Genomic DNA, 22,172 nt, shown 5'->3' on the forward strand with positions numbered 1-22,172 from the left:
GAGCCTGCTCTGCACCTTTACCTTAGGTCTTCTTTGCATGTCTGCCCTTGAGACAGGGCCTGTTGCTGCCCCTCACTTGGGAGGGCTGCTCTTGCTTGTTTCTCTCTGCCCTGGTCCAGCTCAGTCTCAGGCAGGACTCACATCCTTGAGTTTCAGAGTGGGATTTTTTTTTTTTTTTTTTTTTTTGAGACGGAGTCTCGCTCTGTAGCCCAGGCTGGAGTGCAGTGGCCGGATCTCAGCTCACTGCAAGCTCCGCCTCCCGGGTTCACGCCATTCTCCGGCCTCAGCCTCCCGAGTAGCTGGGACTACAGGCGCTGCCACCTCGCCCGGCTATTTTTTGTATTTCTTAGTAGAGACGGGGTTTCACCGTGTTAGCCAGGATGGTCTCGATCTCCTGACCTCGTGATCCGCCCATCTTGGCCTCCCAAAGTGCTGGGATTACAGGCTTGAGCCACCGCGCCCGGCCCAGAGTGGGATTTTTTTTCCGTAATCCTGTTCCTTCACTGGAGATGGAAGACCTCCGAAGGGCTGAGCCTACACATGTTTCAACCCCTCCCTTAGAGGTGGAATTATTGTCTTGTTGTTTTCCCCAGCCACAACAGGTCCCTAGGTGACAGGGTTTTCTGCTCCTCTCTCCCTGGCATCTTAAGGCATCTGTTCCATAGGGAAGAACTGTCTGGTGGGGTTTTTCCCCTTCGCCCCACCCACAGTGGTGGCTCCTCCCCTCCCAGGGCCTCTGCCATCACATATTGCTTCCTCTGGCCTCCCACTTGCTCCAGCCTTTCCTGTGAGTGCCCAGGGTGTGATGTGTGGAAGAGCCTCTAAGCAGGGGGTGAGCCTCCCTTGTGTCTCCAGTTCTTGGGGTTCTATATTTGCACAGAAGCCCACACTTGGTCTTCAGCAATTTTCTTTTTTTTTTTTGAGACGGAGTCTCGCTCTGTTGCCCAGGCTGGAGTGCAGTGGCCAGATCTCAGCTCACTGCAAGCTCCACCTCCTGGGTTTACGCCATTCTCCTGCCTCAGGCTCCCAAGTAGCTGGGACTACAGGCGCCCACCACCTCGCCCGGCTAGTTTTTTGTATTTTTTAGTAGAGACGGGGTTTCACCGTGTTAGCCAGGATGGTCTCGATCTTCTGACCTCGTGATTCGCCCGTCTCAGCCTCCCAAAGTGCTGGGATTACAGGCTTGAGCCACCGCGCCCGGCCCGGTCTTCAGCAATTTTCTAATAAGGTTGTCTGAATTCTTCTTGTCCACTTTTACAGCAGCTCCATCTTCCTCCTGTTCCTTGTAAAGGGTGAGCCAATCACCCTGTCTATCCTTGGATTTCAGGTTGGTTGATTACTCTGCAATTTCAGCTCCCTGATAGATTTAAGAACAGTGATGTTTTTTTTTTTTTTTTTTTTTTTTTTTGAGACGGAGTCTGGCTCTGTCACCCAGGCTGGAGTGCAGTGGCGTGATCTCGGCTCACTGCAAGCTCCGCCTCCCGGGTTTACGCCATTCTCCTGCCTCAGCCTCCCGAGTAGCTGGGACTATAGGCGCCCGCCACCTCGCCCGGCTAGTTTTTTGTATTTTTTAGTAGAGACGGGGTTTCACCGTGTTAGCCAGGATGGTCTCGATCTCCTGACCTCGTGATCCGCCCGTCTCGGCCTCCCAAAGTGCTGGGATTACAGGCTTGAGCCACTGCGCCCGGCCTAGAACAGTGATGATTTTGTAGGTCATTCGGTATTTCTGTTTTTAGGGTAGGGGCAATGCTCTTCTCAGATTTCTACATTCTAGGCAGAACCTTACCCTTGTATGACTTTGCCTCAGCTCCCACATCTGTAAAATGGCACAATAATAGTAGCTACCTCCTATCATTAATACATATAAAGGTATAGGGGAATGCATTTCACATAAGTGCTATGTATTATCTTCCATTATTATTTTTATTGTTTATATCTCTTTTAATGAATTTGTTACATTGGTTGATTTTTGCTGTATTGCTTTTCTCCCAGTGGTTTGAAAGCTACTTCTAATTTTCTTCAGATTATCCTAATTTTGTTGTTGTTGTTGTTGTTGTTGAGACAAAGTCTTGCTCTGGTGGCCCAGGCTGGAGTGCAGTGGCACAATCTAGGCTCACTGATACCTCCACCTCCTGGGTTCAAGCGATTCTCCTGCCTCACCCTCCTGAGTAGCTGGGATTACAGACGCCCGCCACCATGCCTGGCTAATTTTTGTATTTTTAGTAGACACAAGGTTTTACCATGTTGGCCAGGTGGTAAATTTTTTCTTTATAAACCACTTTTTCATTGAAATGAAACATACATGCAGAAAAGTGCATACATAACTTGAGCATTTTTATATGTGTTTAAACTCCCATTATTCTATCAACAAATATTAATATCTTTATCTATGTTTTTACCTTGAACCAGACAAGAACTGTAGTATGCTTGTACTTCCCTTCTTCCTGTCTCCCTCTCCTCCATCTACCCCTTCCATCTGTTGTGTTACAATCTGCTGGGATTTTAGTCCCAGATACTGTAATTTTTTTTTTTTTACAGTATGCAGCACAAAGTATTTAGTATTAAAAATGACTTTTGCTGGTTTCTTTGCTCACTTTTTTTTTTCCAGCCAGGAAACTCTGAGAGAACTCATCAATCACACTGTAGTTTAAAGACAGTGATGTTCCTGGAGTTAGGTTCCAGATGTTTCTGGAGTTGTGCAGTGCACAGTCCACCCAACAGCACACACTGATCCTGCTTGAATGTCTCTATCATCAGTTCCATTTGCATTTTGCTGCAGTGAATCCATGATGATTCTTTCAATGAGGATCCGTGGATGGAAAACCCAGTAAGTATTTGCATTTCTGAAAATATCTTAAACTTGTCTGTCCTCCCCTTTACCGCTTTTTAGACACAGCAAGAACCCTAGAACACTTTAATTCCTCCCGCCTTGTGCTATCATTATCACTTATTCTAATTCCACCTCTATTTAGAACTCCAGAAGACATTATTATTGTTGTTCTATGCAGTCAGTGTCCATTTAGATTTATCCAGATGTGCAGACTTTTTAAATTGTTCTTCATTCCTTCCTGTACTTCATACTTCCATCTGGGACCACTTTCCCTCTGCTGAATAAATCCTTTTAGTATTTATTTTAGTGTATGCTTTCTGGCAGTTAATTCTGCAAACCAAAAAGTGTCTGAGACAGGTCTCAATCAATTTAGAAGTTTATTTTGCCAAGGTTAAGAACAATTCCTGGGAGAAAAAAGCATGGAATCACAGAAACAGTCTGTGGTCTGTGCCTTTCTCCAAAGATGACTCTGAGGGCTTCAGTATTTAAAGAGGAAAAGTGGGCTAGAGGGGAAAGAGGAAGGATGTAGTCACATGACTGAATGTACTTGGTGCAAGAGAAAAGGAGTCAGTGGGGAGGAGTCAATTGTGTATTCATCTTACCCCCAGCAAATTGGCACTTTCCATAAGATAAGGTGAACTTAGAGCAGCTACTTGTGGAGATGTTTAACCTTTTATCTCTAGCTATCTGCTTAGGAACCAAAGGAAAGGCAGCTTCTTGCATGACTCAGTTTTCAGCTTGTTTTTTTCCTTTTGGCAGAGTGAATTGGGGTCCCAAGTTTTTATTTGCCTTTCACATTTCTCTATGATTTGCTTTTTCTGAAATATCTTTATTTCACTTCTGCCTTTATATCATGTTTTCATTCGGTATAAAATTCTATGTAGATAGCTGTTTTCTTTCAGCACTTTGAAGATGTTAATTCCATTGTCACTAGGCTTCCATGTTTCTGTTGCAAAGTCAGGTGTAAGTCCTTTAGTTTCTCCTTTATATGTCGAGCTTCTATTCTCTTTGTCTCTGGTTTTCAGCAGGTTTAGTATGTAACCACTTGTTTTTTTAATCTATTCTGATTGAGGCTGATAGTATATGTGTAATCTGTGTTTTGTACCTTTGATCTTTTTTTATTTTGAGACAGAGTCTTGCTCTGTTGGCCATGCTGAAGTAAAATGGCGTGATCTCAGCTCACTGCAACTTCCATCTCCTGGGTTCAAGCAATTACAGGTGCCCGCCACCACGCCTGGCTAATTTTTTGTATTTTTAGTAGAGATGGGGTTTCACCATGTTGGCCAGGCTGGTCTTGAACTCCTGACCTCAGGTGATCCACCCACCTCGGCCTCCCAAAATGCTGGGATTACACTGCATCCAGCCTGAATATTTTCTTCTGACTTGTCTTTCAGTTCATTAATCATCTCTTTCACTGTGTCTAATCTGTTTCAAACCCATCCATTGAATTTATAACTTCAGTTATTGTATTTTTAAAAATTTCCATTAAATGCTTTATACACCCCACTTCTCTGCTGAACATTTCCATCTCATAATCTATTTTCTTGAACATGTTAATCACATTACCTTAAAGTCTATGTATGATAATGTCAATATCCTGTTAACATAGTAATCCCATGGGATTATTCCTACTTTATTTATTTATTTATTTATTTATTTATTTATTTTTGAGACGGAGTCTAGCTCTGTTGCCCAGACTGGAGTGCAATGGCTGGATCTCAGCTCACTGCAAGCCCCGCCTCCCGGGTTCACGCCATTCTCCTGCCTCAGCCTCCCGAGTAGCTGGGAGTACAGGCGCCCGCCACCTCGCCCGGCTAATTTTTTTTTGTATTTTAGTAGAGACGGGGTTTCACCGTGTTAGCCAGGATGGTCTCGATCTCCTGAACTCGTGATCCGCCCGTCTCGGCCTCCCAAAGTGCTGGGATTACAGGCTTGAGCCACCGCGCCCGGCCCCTACTATATTTATATATATATTTTTTGGTTCTGGATTATTTGTCTCCTGCTTTTCTTTGTAAACTTTAAATCTGGATATTGTATATGGAAATATTTTAGTTAATTTGAGACCCTGGATGATGCTATTTTCCTCTGCATATTTCCTTTTGCTCAGGCTGGCTGTGGGAAAGAGGGCAGATCAGCTTAGTCTGGGATTGAGCCCTTTGGAAGCTTGGTTTCAGACTTTGAGAGGAAGGATCTACTCACCCCTCAGCCTTCCTCCCCTATTGCAGCCCTCAGTGCTCTCAGCTGAAGGTCTGGGTCACTCATCAGAGTCTCCCTATCTTGTGGGCTGTCACCAGTTATTGTCTCCCCAACCCTAGAAAATGCAAAAGCTATGCTCAATGTGTCAACTTCTTTCCACTGCATATGTGAGACTGAATTGTGTCCCCCCAGCATTCACATGTTGAAGCCCTGACCTCCAATGTGATTTCATTTGGAGACAGGACCTTTAAAGAGGTGATTAAGGTTAACTGAGGTGATAAGGGTGGGGCCCTAATCCCAGAGGACTGGTGTCCTTGTAAAAGGAGGAAGATACACCAGAGATCTCTCCCTCTCTGCACACACAGTGGAAAGGCCATTGTGAGAACATGCCAAGTTGGCGGCATACAAGCTGGGAGGAGAGGCTTCACGACACCAACCCTGATGGCTCACTGATTTTGGGCTTCCAGTCTCTAAAACTGTCTGGAGGCTGGGAAATAACTATCCATGATTTAAGCTGCCCAGTCTGTATTTATTTATTTATTTATTTATTTTTGAGATGGAGTTTCACTCTTGTTGCCCAGGCTGGAGTGCAATGGTGTGATCTCAGTTCACCACAACCTCCACCTCCCAAGTTCAAGTGATTCTCCTGCCTCAGCCTCCCAAGTAGCTGGGATTACAGGCATGCGCCACCATGCCCGGCTGATTTTGTAATTTTAGTAGAGATGGGGTTTCTCCACGTTGTTCAGGCTGGTCTCGAACTCCCAACCTCAGGTGATCTGCCTGGCTCAGCCTCTCAAACTGCTGGGATTACAGGAGTGAGCCACCGCATCTGGCCCCAAGTCTGTATTTTTTTAATGGAAGTCTAGGCTAATACAGGATACTAATCACTAAGTGCCTCAAAGGAAAAAAACACTTCCCTTTTTTTTGAGGTGGGGGAAGGTCTTTGCCCCTCACAGAAAGGCTTGTTTTGGTAGCTGATAGCCTTAAACAGATTTAAAAAATATTTTATACTGATTTTTGGGCTATTTTTGTTGGGTTTGTCTGAAGCAACCAGTCCTCCCTAACTGTAAGCAGAAATGTCTCTGAATGCCTGAGGGATTTCTCCTCACATACCATGCATCTGTTTCTGTCTTATTTCACTCAGTCATTTGATACTCAGGGGCCCTTTCCATTTATGGAGTCAAATATTTCTTTAGTTCAGATAAATTTCTTATTTTTATTTTTTCTTTGAGATAGGGTCTTCCCTGTCACCCAGGCTGGAGTGCAGTGGTACTACCTTGGCTCACTGCAGCTTCTGCCTCCTGAGTTCAAGCTGATTCTCCAGCCTCAGCCTCCCAAGGAGCTGGAATTATAGGCACGCACAACCACACCGGCTAATTTTTGTATTTTTAGTAGAGAGGGTTTTCACCATGTTGACCAGGCTAGTCTCGAACTCCTGACCTTGTGATCTGCCAGCCTCAGCCTCCCAAAGTCCTGGGATTACAGGCGTGAGCCACCGAGCCCAGCCCCGACCTTTCCTCTCTTAACTTCTCCGTCATGGGAGAGTCCTGTGACTTTGTCTCGCAGTTCTTTGCATCCTCAGCCAGGACCCCTCTCCTAGTCAGCATGTGGGTCAAGCTTTCATGTCAGCAATGCTGTTACTCATTTGCCAGTTCCCTGCCTTCTCATGAGTCTTCTTGTTGGGACCATTGCCAGGTGTGGTGACCCTCCAAAGGGGCTCTGGTTCCTCTGGTAGGCCCTGGTTTTTCTTGAGCTCTGGTTCCTCCATCCATTGGATCCTCTCTGGCTGTGTCCTTCAGATACCTCTTGGCACTCGGTCCACCATTGGTGTCCTTTGTGTCCCCACAGCTGCAACGGAGACTTTTTGCATCTTTGCTGTCACATGAAGGATTCGGGGCAGGTCAGAGTGTGGGAGACAGATACAGCATGAATTGAATTGAGACCACCATTGTCTTATAGCCTGGCTTTGTAAAACCTAATGTCATCTGAGCATCTTTTTCCGTTATCCATGACTGTAGTCGTGCATCACTTCGTGATACAGCACCTGGCTTAATTTCTAGTGGCAACACATTTGGGTTCTGTGTCTCATGATTTCTAAGCTGCGTGTTTCTCACTTCTACAACACTGAAGCGGGCTGCCCTCATCCACAGCCTGCAGTTTAGTGTGCCTGTGCAACCAACGGTCCTGCTGTTTTATGATTAACGGTGTCTTGGAGTTGATAACTCTCTGAACCCTGCCTGCCCTAGGGCACTTCCCCGCCAGCAATCTGAGGGCTCTGAGGCCCCGCGTTCCGGGGAAGGGGCTGGTTGCGGAGCCCCCTCCCAGGACAGTCTGAGCTGGCCACCCACCTCCACATCTTCTGCTGAGGCCCTGGGCTCCAGGTTCCGGAAGGAAGGGACCACACCATATGACCTGCCTGGAAGCCAGGCTGACTCTCTGACCCTCTCCCTGAGAGACTTCAGCAGCCTTCCCGCTCCTAAGTGGGGGCTCTAGCCAAGAAAGTGAATTTTTGAGTCGAAGACGATTTGTGAAGTTATGGTCCATGAAGACTTGTCTCCATGGCTTTGCGACGTTGCTCAGTTGGCTGGGCCTTACCCAGGCAGGAGAGAAACGGCTCAGACCCTTAGGTTCAAATCCAAGCCCTGCCATTTCCCAGCTGAGCCTGTTAGGTGCGGCCTCCCCCACCTTCTGCCGGGCTCAACTTCAGGTGAGACCCCCGCCACGCCCCGGCTGGCACCACCCTGGCACTCCTGACGGATGCAGGGGTGTCCGCCCTCATGTCTGTTCCATCCGAGGCCCTGGGATCACAGACAGGGAGGCCGAGGCTGGCCGGGCATCCCAGGAATGGCGCCCGCAAGTCCCAGGAGGCCGTCCGGCCGGCCCAGCGCTCCGGCGCGTTTCCCGCGTCCACGCGGTCCCCGTTCCGCCGGCACTGGCTGCGTCCAGCCTGGGTTTGCCCGCGCTCGGCGACGGGGCTGCCTGGCCCAGCTCGACGCCCCTCACCAGCGCTGACCTGGGGGTGGTGTCACCTCCCAGTGCCTCAGTTTCTTCACAGGAAAAACGGGTCTTCTTGAGGACGGGTGTGGAGGGCCCGGGGCAGCCCCGTAGGAGCGTTGGCCGAAGGAGCCCGGCCTGCGGCTGACAGGAACCCTCGGCTGCAGGGAAGCGCGTGGCGCCCCCAACCGTCTAGGTGCTGGCCGGATTCGCGCGGCCTCCGCTGACGGGACCCCGCGGGCCGCCTCCTCCGCTCTGTCCGCGGCTCCCGAGAGGGAACATCACCCCCAGAGGCTTCCCTCCTCCGCCCCAGGTCCCCGCGCCCCCGGCCTCACTTCCTGGCGCCCCAGGAACGCGGCCCCCAAGAAAGGACTCGGGGCCCGGGCCCGGGCGGGGAGGCGGGCAGGGGTCCCCAGGGCCCGGAGTCCCCGTACGCGCTCCTGGCCCGCCCACCACAGCGCCCCAGGGCGTCCGCACCCGCCAGGGTCGCGCGGGACCCGCCCCGTGACGCATCTCCAACAGCCCGGAGCCGCGGCCCGGCCAGCGCGCGCCCGACGCCCCGGGGAGCGCGCCTCGTGCACGCGCGCCGCCACGTGACCCCGTGCCGGCCAACGGGTGCGCCGGGATTTGGGGGATAAAGCGCGGCCCCGCGCACAGTTGCGGCGGGAGAGCGGCGGGGCCGAGAGCGTGACTCGCCTGCTCCGCGCTGCTTCCCCCGCGCCGCCTGCCCGCGCCGCCCGCGCAGCCATGTCCGAGGAGAAGCCCAAGGTAAGCGCGGCGCCCCCGCCCGCACACGCGGCCATCGCGGGCGTCCCGGGCGCCTCCGCCGCCGCGCGCCACTGTCGCGGCCATAGAAGACCGCAGCTTCCACGGGGACCCGCGCCCAGGCCTGCAGCGCCGCCCGCGCTCCCGCCCCTCCCCCGCTCCCGTCCGGCCGCGCCGCTCCCCTCCCCCGCCCGGCGGCGCTCGGCGGCGCGCCCCGCCTCCAGCCCGGCTCCGCCCCCAGTCCGACTCCACCCCCCAGTCTGACTCCGCCCCATCCCGACTCCGCCCCCAGCCCGACTCCGCCCCGTGCCCCTGCTCCGCCTCTCCTTGCCCCCTATAGCGCCCCGCCCCCCCGCCCCCTGTAGCGCCCTGCCCCTAAGTGGGTCCGCCCAAGACGGGCCCCTCCCCGAAGCGCGCTGTGCCGCGAGCTCCGTCCCCGCCGGGCCTGGCCACGCCCCAGCTCCACGCCCATCTCCTCCCTAGCTGGGAAGGCGCGCGCCTAGCGCCTCCCAGACCGCCGGGTGTCGGGCCCTGCGCTGCTCCTGCCGAGCGCAGCGCCCTCGGATCCCGCCCCGGCAGTGTCCCCGAGGCGTCTTTGCGTGATCCTCTCCTGAGTCATTGCTGGGCGGGGTCGCCTTCTCCCCCGGCATCGCCCTGGGTGCGGGGTCCTGTGTCAAGTGCACGGAGTCGGCTCAGGAATAAGCGTCTGGGGTTACCCCCGAGGGGCGCGCTCTGAGGGGCCTAGCCCCTGTGAGCAGCGCTGCCGTCCTTCCAGGGCGCCCATCGCGCCCCCGGTATTCACCCACTTCTCCACACCGCGTCCTGGCCGTCGCGTCCCCCAGTGTGCGCCCACCCCTCTCCTTCCTGTCTCCCCGGTCGTGACCCCAGTGTGCACCCACTGCCTCTCCATCGCGTCCCCCGGTGTGCGCCTACCCCTCCCCATCGCATATCCCGGTGTGCGCCTACCCCTCCCCATCGCGTCCCCGGGTATGCGCCTACCCCTCCCCATCGCGTACCCCGGTGTGCGCCCACCCCCCCCATCACGCCGCCCATGGTGTGTGCCCACTCATCCCCATCATGCCCCAAGGTGTGCGCCCTCGCCTCCCCATCAGTCTCCCGGTGTGCATCCACCCCTTCCCATCATGCCCCCCGGTGTGCGCCCACTCCTCCCCATCGCGTCCTTGGTGTGCGCCCACCCCTCCGTATTGCGTCGCCCTCCCCATCACACCCCCCGTGTGTGCCCACCCCTCCCCGTCGCGTCCCCCGGTGTGCGCCCACCCCTCTCCATCACACCTCCTATGGTGTGTGCCCACCTCTCCCCATCACGCCCCTTATGGTGTGTGCCCACCTCTCCCCATTGCGCCTCCCCTGCCATGCGCACCCACCCCTCCTTATCCAGCCTTGGGTGTGCTTTAGTTTCCCCCATTGCCACACTGGGGTGTGCATCCTTCCAGTCTCAGTCCTGGGGTATGCACCCTTCATTCAGGTGCACTGGCCACTCCTCCTTGGGAGGGTCCTTAGTCGCGGTCTCCAGTGTTCATAAAAAGAGAACCTTTCGGAAGCCCTTGGTGTGCACTCTTGGCCTCTATGTTACATCCTAGTGGAAGATGACTAGAGCTGAAGGCTCTGTAAGGATGCTGTCTCTGATACTGGCCTGGTCCTGGAGGTGACCACCCTCCCTTTACAGATGAGGGTGGAGGCTCAGTGCCAGACACTGGTGGAAACTGGGATGGAACCGTCCGGAACCATGGTTGCGGCCTCTGGAAGTCTGCACTCTGCTTGCTGTGGTCAGACTCCAAGGAAACCTCCCCTATCCAGATGGCATTTGGAGTGACCTTCGCTTTTTACATTTTGACTCCAGTGAAGTCAAAGTTCTCCCACTCAGGGGTTGTTTGAATATTTAAATACTTGTTAAAACTAGGCCAAATATAAATGTCCTTTCTTTATGTTTTCGTAGGTGGCTTCCTCTTAATGAAGAGTACATGTAATAAAATATGTATGATACTCATTTTCTCAGCAGTGTTTACACTTAGCTCTGCCATGTGGTCAACCTCAGGCTCCAATTCCGTTGAAAACACTTGTTGAATTCCAGAATGATTGAGTGGCTGCCACCTCACAGGCCCTGCTCCTGGTGGGTCCCCTCTGAGCCCATGTGGGAGCAGCTCTACCCTGTGGGGCTCTGAGGAAGGGGAAGAAGTGGACTCTGGGGCCCAGTGGTGCTGGAAAGAAGAGCTTTTGGGTCAGGCAGGAGAATGTTCTGACTTCCCTGGATAGCTGAGGCGGAGGATTGACTAGCAAACTGAGGCCCATGTTTTTAGGGCTTCATTTTTTAACTCACGAGTTCACTTGCTTATTAGGAATTTACCAGGGGTCTGGGACAGACCGACATTGCTGGTGTCTGTCTGTCTGGAGCAGAGGCACTGTGGCCGGCCCTGCCCTGCCCCAGCCTCTCCTGGGGCTGCAGCCATTACCCTGTGGGGACACGTGTGGGCCCTGCATCTGTGCCTTTGAACACACTCATATCTTCCTTCCCTAAAGAAGCCAGTGCATCCTCATGCTTGGGGAAGTGAAGGGGGCTCATGCAGGGGTCCTCACTTCCATCCCGCCTGGAACTGTTTGCATGCTCTTCCTTCCTAGGCCAGTTTTCCCTGCGCTGGAGGCCACATTTGGGATGGGGGGATGGGGGTGTGCCAGCTCACCACTCAGGCTGCTGCCAAGCCACCGGCGTCCCGGGAGTGGGCAAGGGTGTCTGACCCAAGACTGGAGTTGGGGAGTGAGTGCTGGCCCAGGACACGCACCTTCAGGTTCGCAGCTGGAGCCCCTCACTGCCAGGGCCCCTTGCCGGCCACTCTAGTTCCCTTGACAGAGCACCATACCTCCCCAGGGTCTCCAGGAACCAAGCATGGGGGCAGTCCCCGGGTTCACCCTCAGGCGAGCCTTCTACATCCCACTCCCTGTATTTAGGCATCGCTGGGACAGTTGTCCCTCTCCCAGCCAGGGAAGGTAAGGAGAAGTGGAGAGAAAAGGCATGTAACGTACAGTGCTCCTTGCAGGCAGCAGCTCAGCATGGGGGGAAAGGGTACCAGGATGCTCCAGACTTGACTTTCAGAGTGAGCTGGAGGGCCCTGCCTCATTGCTTCACTCACAAACGAATTTATCCCAGCAGTGCAGGCCGGCCACAACTCCAAATGCATTTTCAGGCAACAATTCACCCCAGTTGTGCCATTGTTGAGTAGCTTCAGGCATGGCATGAATTAAAAAATAAAAAGTCCCACCTACTGCCGCTCAGATGGGACAATTTGAAACTAGAAAGTACTCGGAAGTGGCTTCCCTCACATTTGCTGATGTCAGGGCAGCGAGAAGGAGGCTGGCTGCCTGCTGTGGGAAGTGGCCGTCCTCAGTTGGATTCCAGAAGTTACCACTTGAATGTCCCACAGGGTTTCTCTGAGTCACAAATGTTTTCTTCTGATTTTGGTTTCTTTCACTAATGCTATATAGCTGTGTGAGTTTTGGATATGTGTTTTTACTGATTTCATAAGAATTTTTTTAAAAAAGAGATGGGGTCTTGCTATGTTGCCCAGGCTGGTCTCAAACTCCTGGGCTCAAGCCATCCTTCCATGTCAGCTTCCCAAAGTGCTGGAATAACAGGTGTGAGCCACCGTGCCCAGCCTACAAGAATAACTTTAAAATAAAGATGGATTTTCTCTGATTTTTCCCTAGACTTACTAAACAAGGTTTTTTCTTTGAATTAACAATATCAGAGGACCGTAGACTTGCGTTGTTTTACACATGGATGCTTAACAAGTGGAAGTTAAAAATAAATTCTGTGTAAAAATAAAACCATCACGAGTGACTCTGAATTGCTGGAGAATTTTAAGAATTAGGTTGGTTTTAATGACTTTAGAAAGGCAACAATTACCTAAAGACTTGCCCTTTCAAGTCGTGGTAATTTTGAGATACAGTTTTGAGGCCAGTCTCCGGTGTCTTCTGCAGGAGGGCGTGAAGACAGAGAACGACCACATCAACCTGAAGGTGGCCGGGCAGGACGGCTCCGTGGTGCAGTTCAAGATCAAGAGGCACACGCCACTGAGCAAGCTGATGAAGGCCTACTGCGAGAGGCAGGTGCGGCGCCTCGCTCCCCCACGGGGCTTCCCTGTGTGTGCGCTGGTCCTGTGTGCGCCAGGCATCCCCAGAGCACGAGTGTCAGGGCTGGATCCAGATGTAGCCACTCGAGGTGCCCTCTTCGTGGATGGGCAGGCGGGGGCTTGTGCTGTAAACCTGGCCTAGGCTGGGCTTGCTGACTGTGTCCCCCATGGCCTTTTATGAGGTGGAGGGACCTAGAGGCTCAGAGAAATGTGGTGGGTTTTTCTTCCTGATAAGGCGGCTGCCCAGGGTGCTGTGTTCTCCATGGGGTACTAACATCTGTGAAGTCTGTGACGCTGAAGGCTCTGGGGGGCCCTGCTCAGATCTGGCCATTCTGGGGCTGCAGGTGGCATGTGCCCCATGCTGCTGTCACCCCGTCCTCACGTATGAGCTGGCGTGGCCCTGAAGAAACACTGCCCTCATCTGCAGTGTGGTTTTCCATTTTGTTAGGAAAGGCAAGAAAGCTCGTGATTCGTTCCCCTGCTTCCTCAGTTTCAGGATAGTGAGCTGCCTCACTGGCAGTGCCCAGCTGGGTGGACGCCTTCCGGCTGCTGTGTGTGACTTGGTGTGTGTGTGTGTGTCTGTTGTTCTTGGTAATGCTGTGGAGGACTCACCCTGGGCCAGGGGGTCCCTCTCTAGGCCACTGCTATGGGCTTTGCCCTCCAGCTGCTGTCTGGCTTGTCTGGGGCCCGGCCCTGCAGCCAGGTGCCTTTCCCCAGGGAGCCCTGCTTGCCTGAGTGGGACCTAGAGGCTGCTTTTCTTCATCTGCTCTGAAAATACAGCAACTCGTTGCCCTTTTATTTTACTCTTTTGCCTGTGGATTTTCAGTTAGATTTCCTCCTCTTTCCCTCTCACTTTGGATACCCTGCTCAGAGGGGCGTCACTGGTGACCACCTTGCACTCTTTATTGACAAGCAGACCCTCTGACTTCCTTTCTTCGTGTTTGCTGATGGCAGATCTTATTTTCACCTGCGAAAGGTGAGACTGAGCTTCCAGACACGCAGGCTCCGGTCTTCCCAGCAGAGTGAGTGGCCTGGCGCCATGCAGGCCCCATGATCCAGCCTCTGCCTGGTGCTGGACCCTGGCCCTTGTCGGAGTTTGTGCTGCCTGGGCTGGTGGCCACATTCTCCTCTGCACTGTGGGATGGCAGGCGTGTGGGGCCGTGTACATGTGGTGGGGGCTCTGCCCTTCCCCCTGCTCTTCCAGGGCTCCCCTCCTGCCCCACCTGCACTGCTGCTTGTGAGGCTGGCTGCTCAGCCGTGGTCCAGGGCCTCCTGTTCAAATCCTAGAGGTTCTCTCTTGGTGTTTCCTGGATTAGTCCTCCTCCCTTTTGTGTTTTGTGGTGGAGCACATCCTCCAGGGTCTTCTCGGAACAGGCACAGAAGGGTAGCGTCTTTGAGACACTGCATGGCTGAACGTGACTTTTGCTTTTATAAACTTTCACACTTCAGTATGTGGCTGCACGCAGTATTCTTGGTTAAAACTCTTTTTTTTTTTTCTTTCAGAGATCAGCCATGAGAATAGCTCCCAATGTTGAACGTGAAAAGTTTACCAGGCATGGTAGTTTATGCCTGTAATCCCAGCACTTTGGGAGGCTGATGTGGGAGGATCATCTGAGGTCAGGAGTTCAAGACCAGCCTGGGCAACACAGGGAGACCCTCTCTCTACGAAACATTAAAAAAATTAGCCAGGTGTGGTGGTGCAAGCCTGCAGTCCCAGCTACTCAGGAGGCTGAGGTGGGAGGATTGTTTGAGCCTCGGAGGTGGAGGCTGCAGGGAGCTGAGGTCGTATCACTGCTGCAGCCTGGGTGACAGAGCAAGACCCTGTCTCAAAGGAAAAAAAAAAAAAAGTGAGAAGTTCAGTGGATTCTGATTCTCTGTGCTTTGTTTGTAACTTGGTTTTTCTCTGGAAGTATCTGGGACCATATTCTGGCATTCCAGTGTTCCCTTATGTGCCTCAGAGGTGTGTGATTTTATCACTCATGCTGCTGGGTACTTTATGGGTCTGGACATTTACTTTTATTCAAGAAATATGCCCTATGTTAGTTCTTTGATAATTTGTGTCCTTCTCCACACTCTGGTCCCTCTTTTGGAGTTCCTGCTGCTAATTGTCCTAGTTTACATTTGATAATTTTTCTCCCATTTTGCTTTGGGCTTTATTATCGCTGTTGGTCTCCTTTCCGGGAGGTCATTTCAACTTTATCTTTCCACTTTCTGTGGACATTCTCATCTCTGTCATGATTTTTAATTTCCAAAAGTTCTTTTCTCTTTCTGTTCTTTGAGGGTTTTTTTTTTCTCAGTAGCAGTTGATTTATTTTTTTTGAGACACGGTCTCGCTCTGTTCCCCAAGCTGGAGCACAGTGGTGTGATCATGGTTCACTGCAGCCTTGACCTCTGGGGCTCAATTGATCCACCCACCTCAGCTTCCTGAGTAGGTGGGACTACAGGTACATGCCACCACACCTGGCTAATTTTTTTATTTTGTGGAGATGGGGTCTCCCTATGTGGTCCAGGTTGGTCTCGAATTCCTGGGCTCAAGCGACCCTCCTGCTTGTGTCTCCCAAAGTGTGGGATTACAGGTGTGAGCCACCATACCCCTCCTCAGTAGCAATTGATTGTTTTCTGAAGGTAGTATTATTTTTTACTTCCCATAGAACTTGAATTGTGAGTGTAGGTGTGTGTGGTGTGTATGTCCATGTCTTTGTGCATGTGTGTGTATGTGTGGGGGTGTGTGTGTGTGTGGGCCTGTGTTGGGAGCGTTCTCCTGCCTCCTTCCTGTCCGTTCTCTGTGCTCCTCCCCTCCTCTCCTCTCCGGGCTGCTGCACAGTGAGCCTTACCCTGACTGCTGTCATGCAGGCTGACTTCTGTGCAAGCATGGAGCACTGAGAAGCTGGTGAGAAGCCATGTACATGGATGGCTGTGCTGCCAGGGCTGTGTATCCCTGGAGTGACATGTCTGGATTGTGGGTTCTGGAGGCACCCAGATGCTAAGCTGAGAGTTGAGTCCTCCAGTCTCCGGCCAGCCTCCTGGGGGCACATCTGGAGGGGAGAGGGGACTTGGCGCGCAGCGCTGGGGGCACGCGCTTCCATGGGCCTGTTTTCGTCCTACGCCTGGAGCCCTGCACCCACCTCTTCAGAAAGCAGACCTCCTGTGTGCTGCCGTGGGAGGCACAGGGTTGTGGGGGTCCTGCTAAAGTCTGCATGTGAACTTCCAGGCAGCTGTTCAGAATAGGCTGCCTGCCACACAGGCTGGGGTGTGCCCAGTCCCTCCTTCCCAGGATCCTAATCCAGTGTCCATCAGACCACCAGTGTCCACGCCTCAGTAGCCTCTGGCGCAGCCCAGCATTGACATCTCTGCCCATCCCTGCCGCCATTTTCTTTGTCCTTGCTGTTTGTGCCCTTCTCATTTACGTCATTTCAGTGGGGTTTCAGGAGGGAGCAGAGATGCACGTTTTAACGCCGTCTGTCCTGTTTCAGTTGAATCAGAACTGCTTGTTGAGGAAATGTTTCTGCCCCGACCACGTTTCTCCATTCCCTCAGGACACAGAAAGGCTGCGTGCTCTCTTTCCGGCTGCCCTCCACAAGGCCAAAGTCATGGTGGTGACTGCTCCCTGGCCTCATGCAGCCTTCTTATCTGTCCCTCATTGGCACACAACCTGTTCCTTGCTGAGAACTTTGTAAAGGGGGAAGGTGGTGGTGCCAGCATTGTAGAATTTCTACTCGGCTTCTGGAAGGAAATGGGAAGGATGACCCAGGACAGGTCAGGGCACCAGGACAGAGAAGATTCAGTGTTTGAATTGACCATTCCACATAGCCACTGCACTGAGAAACTTTGATTGAAAAGCTAGCCGCTGGAAGATTAGTATTCACCCGGCCGCTCACTTGCCCTCCCCGGCACGTCACCAATGCTAGTCCAGCTTTTTTCCTGCTGAGGGATGCATCCTCTCTTCAGAGACCTCCTGGCTGACAGCTCTGAGCCAGCATCACTGTGACAGGTTACCCTTCCTCACCTGGGTTTCGTATGTAAAGAAAGTGGATTTTAGAGGCAGATGAGTTTGGATGTTAGTCTAGGACATCTCTTGTTTTCTCGTGTTTGAATGTTGTGTCTGCTTTCCTTCTGCCATGGACAACTTAGCTATCTGCTTTGAAACTGAACTGACACTGAGTTGGCTTTAAGAAGTTCCCAGTATATAGTGGTGTAACAAAACTCGGGTTGAAAATGAGCTGTTTTAGCCCATCAGAGAGAAGATGGTAGAAAAGTGGGTTCTGAAAGCAGTGGTGTCAGGCACTGCTTGAGATTGTAGGCCCACTGGTGAGTTTTTAATACTGAACTGGATCATAAATCTGCATATCAGAATGCTGATACTTGGATTAAAATATTTGATTTTTGAATTAAGCTGTATCTGGACATGTTTAATGGCGACTGCTTTTCCTTTTCAGGGTTTGTCAATGAGACAGATTAGATTCAGGTTTGACGGGCAGCCAATTAATGAAACCGACACTCCAGCACAGGTATGGAGCTGGTTTTGCGTGGTTCCAGGGCGACTTCCGATTTGCGTTGGGTAACTGCCATTTGGGATATGCTTATTTGAGAATCGTAGATGGGAGCTCATACAGAATGCCTTCCTTTTTTTCCTTAATGATATTGATTATTAGATTATTTATTTTTCAAATTTTAGATTTAAATTTTCAAATGAGAAAACTGCTTTGCAGACATCATTCTTGCTGTTTGGAGATGGAGTGAGTGCTGGGCCCGTCCTCACTGTAAGGGAAGCGGGGGTGTGAGGACCACTCAGTGGCCCCTTCCTGCCCATCCTCTGGACACTTGCAGTTGTAGCCCATGTGCAGCTAAGGGGCCGACTGGATTCTTGTGCCTTTTAAGTAACTTGCACAAGTGACGTGGGGGCAGAATGTGCCATCACACCTGATCATCCGTCTGCACAGGTTGTTTCTCTCACGTACCTGTCACATGCCGAAATGAATGAGATTTCATATATCACGTCGCAGGGCATCATATTGTCGTGGAAAGAGCTTTGGACTTGGAAACAGATTTTTTTTTTTTTTTTGAGATGGAGTCTCGCTCTGTCGCCCAGGCTGGAGTGCAGTGGCGTGAACTCGGCTCACTGCAGGCTCCGCCTCCCGGGTTCACGCCATTCTCCTGCCTCAGCCTCCTGAGTAGCTGGGACTACAGGCGCCCGCCACCGCGCCCGGCTAATTTTTTTGTACTTTTAATAGAGACGGGGTTTTACCATGTTAGCCAGGATGGTCTTGATCTTCTGATCTCACCCACCTCAGCCTCCCAAAGTGCTTGGATTACAGGCATGAGCCACTGCACCTGCCCGAAACAGACTTTTTAAAAAAAACTTGGTTCAAATTGCAGCTCTTATCATTTGTCAGCTGATGGCCCTGTGACCAAGAGTCACTTCATCCTGTGGAGGCTCAGTTTTGTCTGTCTGTAAATGGAGCTTTTTCTCCCTTTCAAAGTTGTGAGAATCCACTGGAATGTTTTATGTGGAAATACTTTTGCAAAACATTTAGTATTTTAAACATTTAATATTCAGTATTTATTAAATATTGAAAACATCTTTGCAATAAGTATCCATTTCTAGCTACTTTACGAAATCTACACACCGCTAAGAAGTGGCAGCTCTGGGAGTGTTCACCAGGGAGAGGCTGCTGAGAGCAGCTGAGCGGGGAGGGCCTTGTGGAGTCTCCAGGACTTGACTGGGAGTCAGGGGGCCGGCTGTGGACAGGTGGACCAAGAGGCAGAGGGAGCCCTGCCTGGGGGCTCTCCCTCCGGCCCGTAGTGTCGGTGGCAGGGTGAGGGTGGCCGACAGCCCTGATGGGACTTCTTTCCATTTGGGAGCATGACTGCTTCCAGCCTCGCTGAGTCTCTGTAGGAACTGGCAGAAGCTTCCCCTTGCTCAGAGGATGGAAGATGATCAGGGTGGGTGTTTTGCGCCCACTGTGTCGGGAGGAGAGAAGTGAGCGGGGGTGTTTCACCACCTTGCCTGGGCTTTGAACGGGGAGGGGCGGGAGAAGCCAGCAGTGGACCCTCACTTGATGGGCCCTTCTGTGAGCTGGGGGCTTTGGCTTTCATGGCATGGTCCCTCGCACTTGCTATAAAGCGCATGGCTCCCGCGGGTCCTAGGACTCAGTGCTGCTAATCAGATGTTCTTAAGTAGACTCTGATTTTGTGTAATTTTTCACTAAGAATTTTATACATTTCAGTTTATCTTCTAGACTCAGTTTTTCTGTCAGTTAACATTTTAGCTGTGAATCTGCTTTTGTGAGTTTTGTTAGGGGAAGCCTGCTGAACCGTAAGGGCTGTGGTGAGCACATAGCAATGCCTCTTCCATGTGTGCTGAGCTGCAGTGAGGGGACGGACAGGAGCCAAGGTGGGATCAGGTGATGTCGCTAGTGTCAGGGAACACTCATGCCAGGGAGGATCTTCCCGCTCTCTGATGAAAACTAACAAGCTCCCCTCTCTCTCTGTGTGCCTGCTGTGACAACCCTGACAGCTGGAGATGGAGGACGAGGACACCATCGACGTGTTCCAGCAGCAGACAGGAGGTGCGCCGGAGAGCAGCCTGGCAGGGCATGGTTTCTAGAGGGCCCGTCCCCAGCCTGGGCCGTCCGTCCTTGCATTGCTGTTGAATGGTGAGCACGTGACCATGCCGACCACAAAGGCATCTGCGGAAACTCGAGGACATTCACCACAATGATTTTCCTCTCTCTGATGTACTTCAAGTGCAACTCGAAACTATATCTGCAGGGATGAATCTGTAACTTAAATTGGGCCAATCAGAATTGTTATCTTTGTTCAGGTAAAATGAGTTGCAAGGTATTTTGGGTTTTTTTGTGTATTCATTTGTGTTTTTCCCCCCACCTAAAACATTTTTTAACCCCAGAATTATAGCCTGAATGTTCGCTTTTAGTCTGGCCAGGGACCTGACTCCTGAGTTGCTGCCTCTCCCCCGCTCACTCCAGTCACACAGAGAATTGGCGTTTCCCGCAGTGGGGGTGCGGCTCTTGGACAGGTAATGGGGGCAAGGTGGGTAGGGAGGATACACTGTCACTTGCTGTTATAGGCACAGGTGATTAAAATGCTAAATATTGCAAATATATGCTTTGTCAGTATATGGAAAAGTTGAAGGGAAAATACTGGAATGCTTCTTCAAAGGTTAAAAAATAACTGGGTCCTTTGGTAATTTGACCCCACGTGCTCTCTGGCCCTCAAGCATGTAATCTCGGGGTCTGAGGCCCAGGACCCACCCCCCTGCCATCCCTCCCACCCCACTCCCTGCTCAGTACCTGGCGTTGGTACACAGGCAAGGACTGGCACAACCAAAATTGGCTTTTCTCTTCCTCTTAATATTGAAGAAATTCCCACATTTCTCATTTGGTAATGGTGTTGTGGCCTCAGATTTCTTCCAGTATTTGCTTCTGATGAATAATTATGGTCTATACATAAAAAAGTAAGATTAAGTATTGCTGAATTTGCAGTTACGTTGTCGTGTAAAAGAGCTACTTCCAAGTGTGGTTACAAATGAACCCATGGAATGATGACTTCATGTTCTTCTCGTGGGTTTGTGCCGTGCTGCTTTCCAAATATGTATTGAATTTATGCATTAGTCTGGTGATTTCAGTTCTGTGAAATATTTTGGGATCTATACCAATTAAACATTTTCATAGTTCTGCCTACTGTCGTTCCCTGAGGCTCCATTGCTGCTTGGTGGCCATTCTCTGCCTTTTATAGTCACCTGAACTACCACCCATCATCTCTTGCTTGCTTGAAATCTTGCTGAAATGTTCTCATTTCCTGTTTGCTGTATGGGCTCGGGTGGGATGTTTGTTGGCTCTGTTGTGTTTATTCACCAATTTGTACATTATTTGTTGTCCTTTACTACTGTAAACAGTAAATATAGTTTGGTATTCTGTCTCTTGGCTTCTACTAAACACTGCATTTGAAGGTTGGGGCGTACCGGTACAGTTCAGTGTTTGAATTGACGATTCTGCGTGGCCACTGCACGGAGAAACTTTGATTGAAAAGCTAGCGGCTGAAGGTTAGCATTCACCTAGCGGCTCATTTCCCCTCCCCTGGCACATCAACAATGCTAGTCCAGCCTTTTTCCTGCTGAGGGATGTATCCTCTCCTCAGAGACCTCCTGGCTGACAGCTGTCTGAGCCAGCATCACTGTGACAGATTACCCTTCCTCTCCTGGGTTTCGTATGTAAAGAAAGGGTGGATTTTAGAGGCAGATGAGCTTGGGTGTTAGTCTAGGACATCTCTCGTTTTCTGGTGTTTGAATGTAAGTCGGCTTTCCTTCTGCCATGGACAACTTACCTATCTGCTTTGAAATGGAACTGACATTGATTTGGCTTTAAGAATTTCCCAGTATGCAATGGTGTAACAAAACCCAGGTTGAAAATGAGCTGTTTTAGCCCATCAGTTGAGTGAACCCAAGGTGAAGGAAGATGGGCATCTGTGGAGATGGAATACGTGATTCATTTGCACCAGGAAGAGTGCACGGATTAAGGCACAATACAGAGACGGGGACATCCGCCAGATTCCCTAGGCAGCCTGAGGCGAAGGGGCTGCCAAAATCCATGAGGAAAGGGATGTGTCTCAGGCAACATAGGTTAGATGAGAATAATGGCCAAGAGCATATGTGGATGTATTAGGACAGTGCTGCTTGAACTTCCATCCACAACACCTCACAGCAGAAGAACCAGCAGGATGTTTTAAAAAATTTTTAGAGATGGGGGTCTCACTATATTGCTGTATTAGTGCATCGTCACATTACTATGAAGAACTGCCTGAGACTGCGGTAATTTATAAAGAAAAGAGGTTTAATTGACTCATAGTTCTGTAGGCTGTACAGGAAGCGTGGCTAGGGAGGCCTCAGGAAACTCATGGCAGAAGAGGAAGGAGGCACGTCTTACATGGTTGGAGCAGGAGGGAGAGCAGAGGGAGATGCCACACGCTTTTAAACAAGCAGATCTTGTGAGAACTCACCGTGACAACAGCAAGGGGAAAATCTGCCCCCATGACCCAGTCACCTCCTGCCAGGCCCCTCCTCCAACACTGGGGATTACAATTCAACCATAAGGTTTGGGCATGGACACAAATCCAAACTATAAATCAGTTGCCCAAGCTGATCTCAGACTCCTGGCCTCAAGTGATCCTCCTGCCTCAGCCTCTCAAGTAGTTGGGATTACAGGCGTGAGCCACGGCGCCCAGCA

At 51.3% G+C, this 22,172-nt stretch overlaps 1 protein-coding gene across 2 annotated transcripts; it reads left to right on the top strand.

Moving 5' to 3' along the window:
• The first annotated feature begins 8,684 nt into the window (after positions 1 to 8,684).
• On the top strand, positions 8,685 to 20,868 carry SUMO3 (small ubiquitin like modifier 3). Of its 2 annotated transcripts, none has more exons than XR_012431912.1 (4): positions 8,685 to 8,788; positions 12,779 to 12,903; positions 17,367 to 17,438; positions 19,448 to 20,868. XR_012431912.1 is itself a non-coding variant. In XM_045389406.3 (4 exons), exons 1-4 carry the CDS (start codon positions 8,768 to 8,770, stop codon positions 19,535 to 19,537), a joined length of 312 nt encoding a protein of 103 aa, XP_045245341.1. In that variant the 5' UTR covers positions 8,685 to 8,767; the 3' UTR covers positions 19,538 to 20,868. The 2 variants fall into 2 exon arrangements, 1 of the variants encoding a protein (XP_045245341.1); XM_045389406.3 differs by having other exon boundaries at positions 12,779 to 12,907.
• The last annotated feature ends 1,304 nt before the right edge of the window (positions 20,869 to 22,172 follow it).

Source organism: Macaca fascicularis, chromosome 3, assembly GCF_037993035.2.
Source record: "Macaca fascicularis isolate 582-1 chromosome 3, T2T-MFA8v1.1".
NCBI lineage: Eukaryota > Metazoa > Chordata > Mammalia > Primates > Cercopithecidae > Macaca > Macaca fascicularis.

Bases quoted from the DNA above. Each gene is read 5' to 3' on its own strand.
- SUMO3 (XM_045389406.3), top strand. From the start codon at position 8,768: ATGTCCGAGGAGAAGCCCAAG. The intron at 8,789-12,778 runs GTAAGCGCGGCG...TGTCTTCTGCAG, and splicing joins TGTCCGAGGAGAAGCCCAAG to GAGGGCGTGAAGACAGAGAA. The intron at 12,908-17,366 runs GTGCGGCGCCTC...TTTCCTTTTCAG, and splicing joins AGGCCTACTGCGAGAGGCAG to GGTTTGTCAATGAGACAGAT.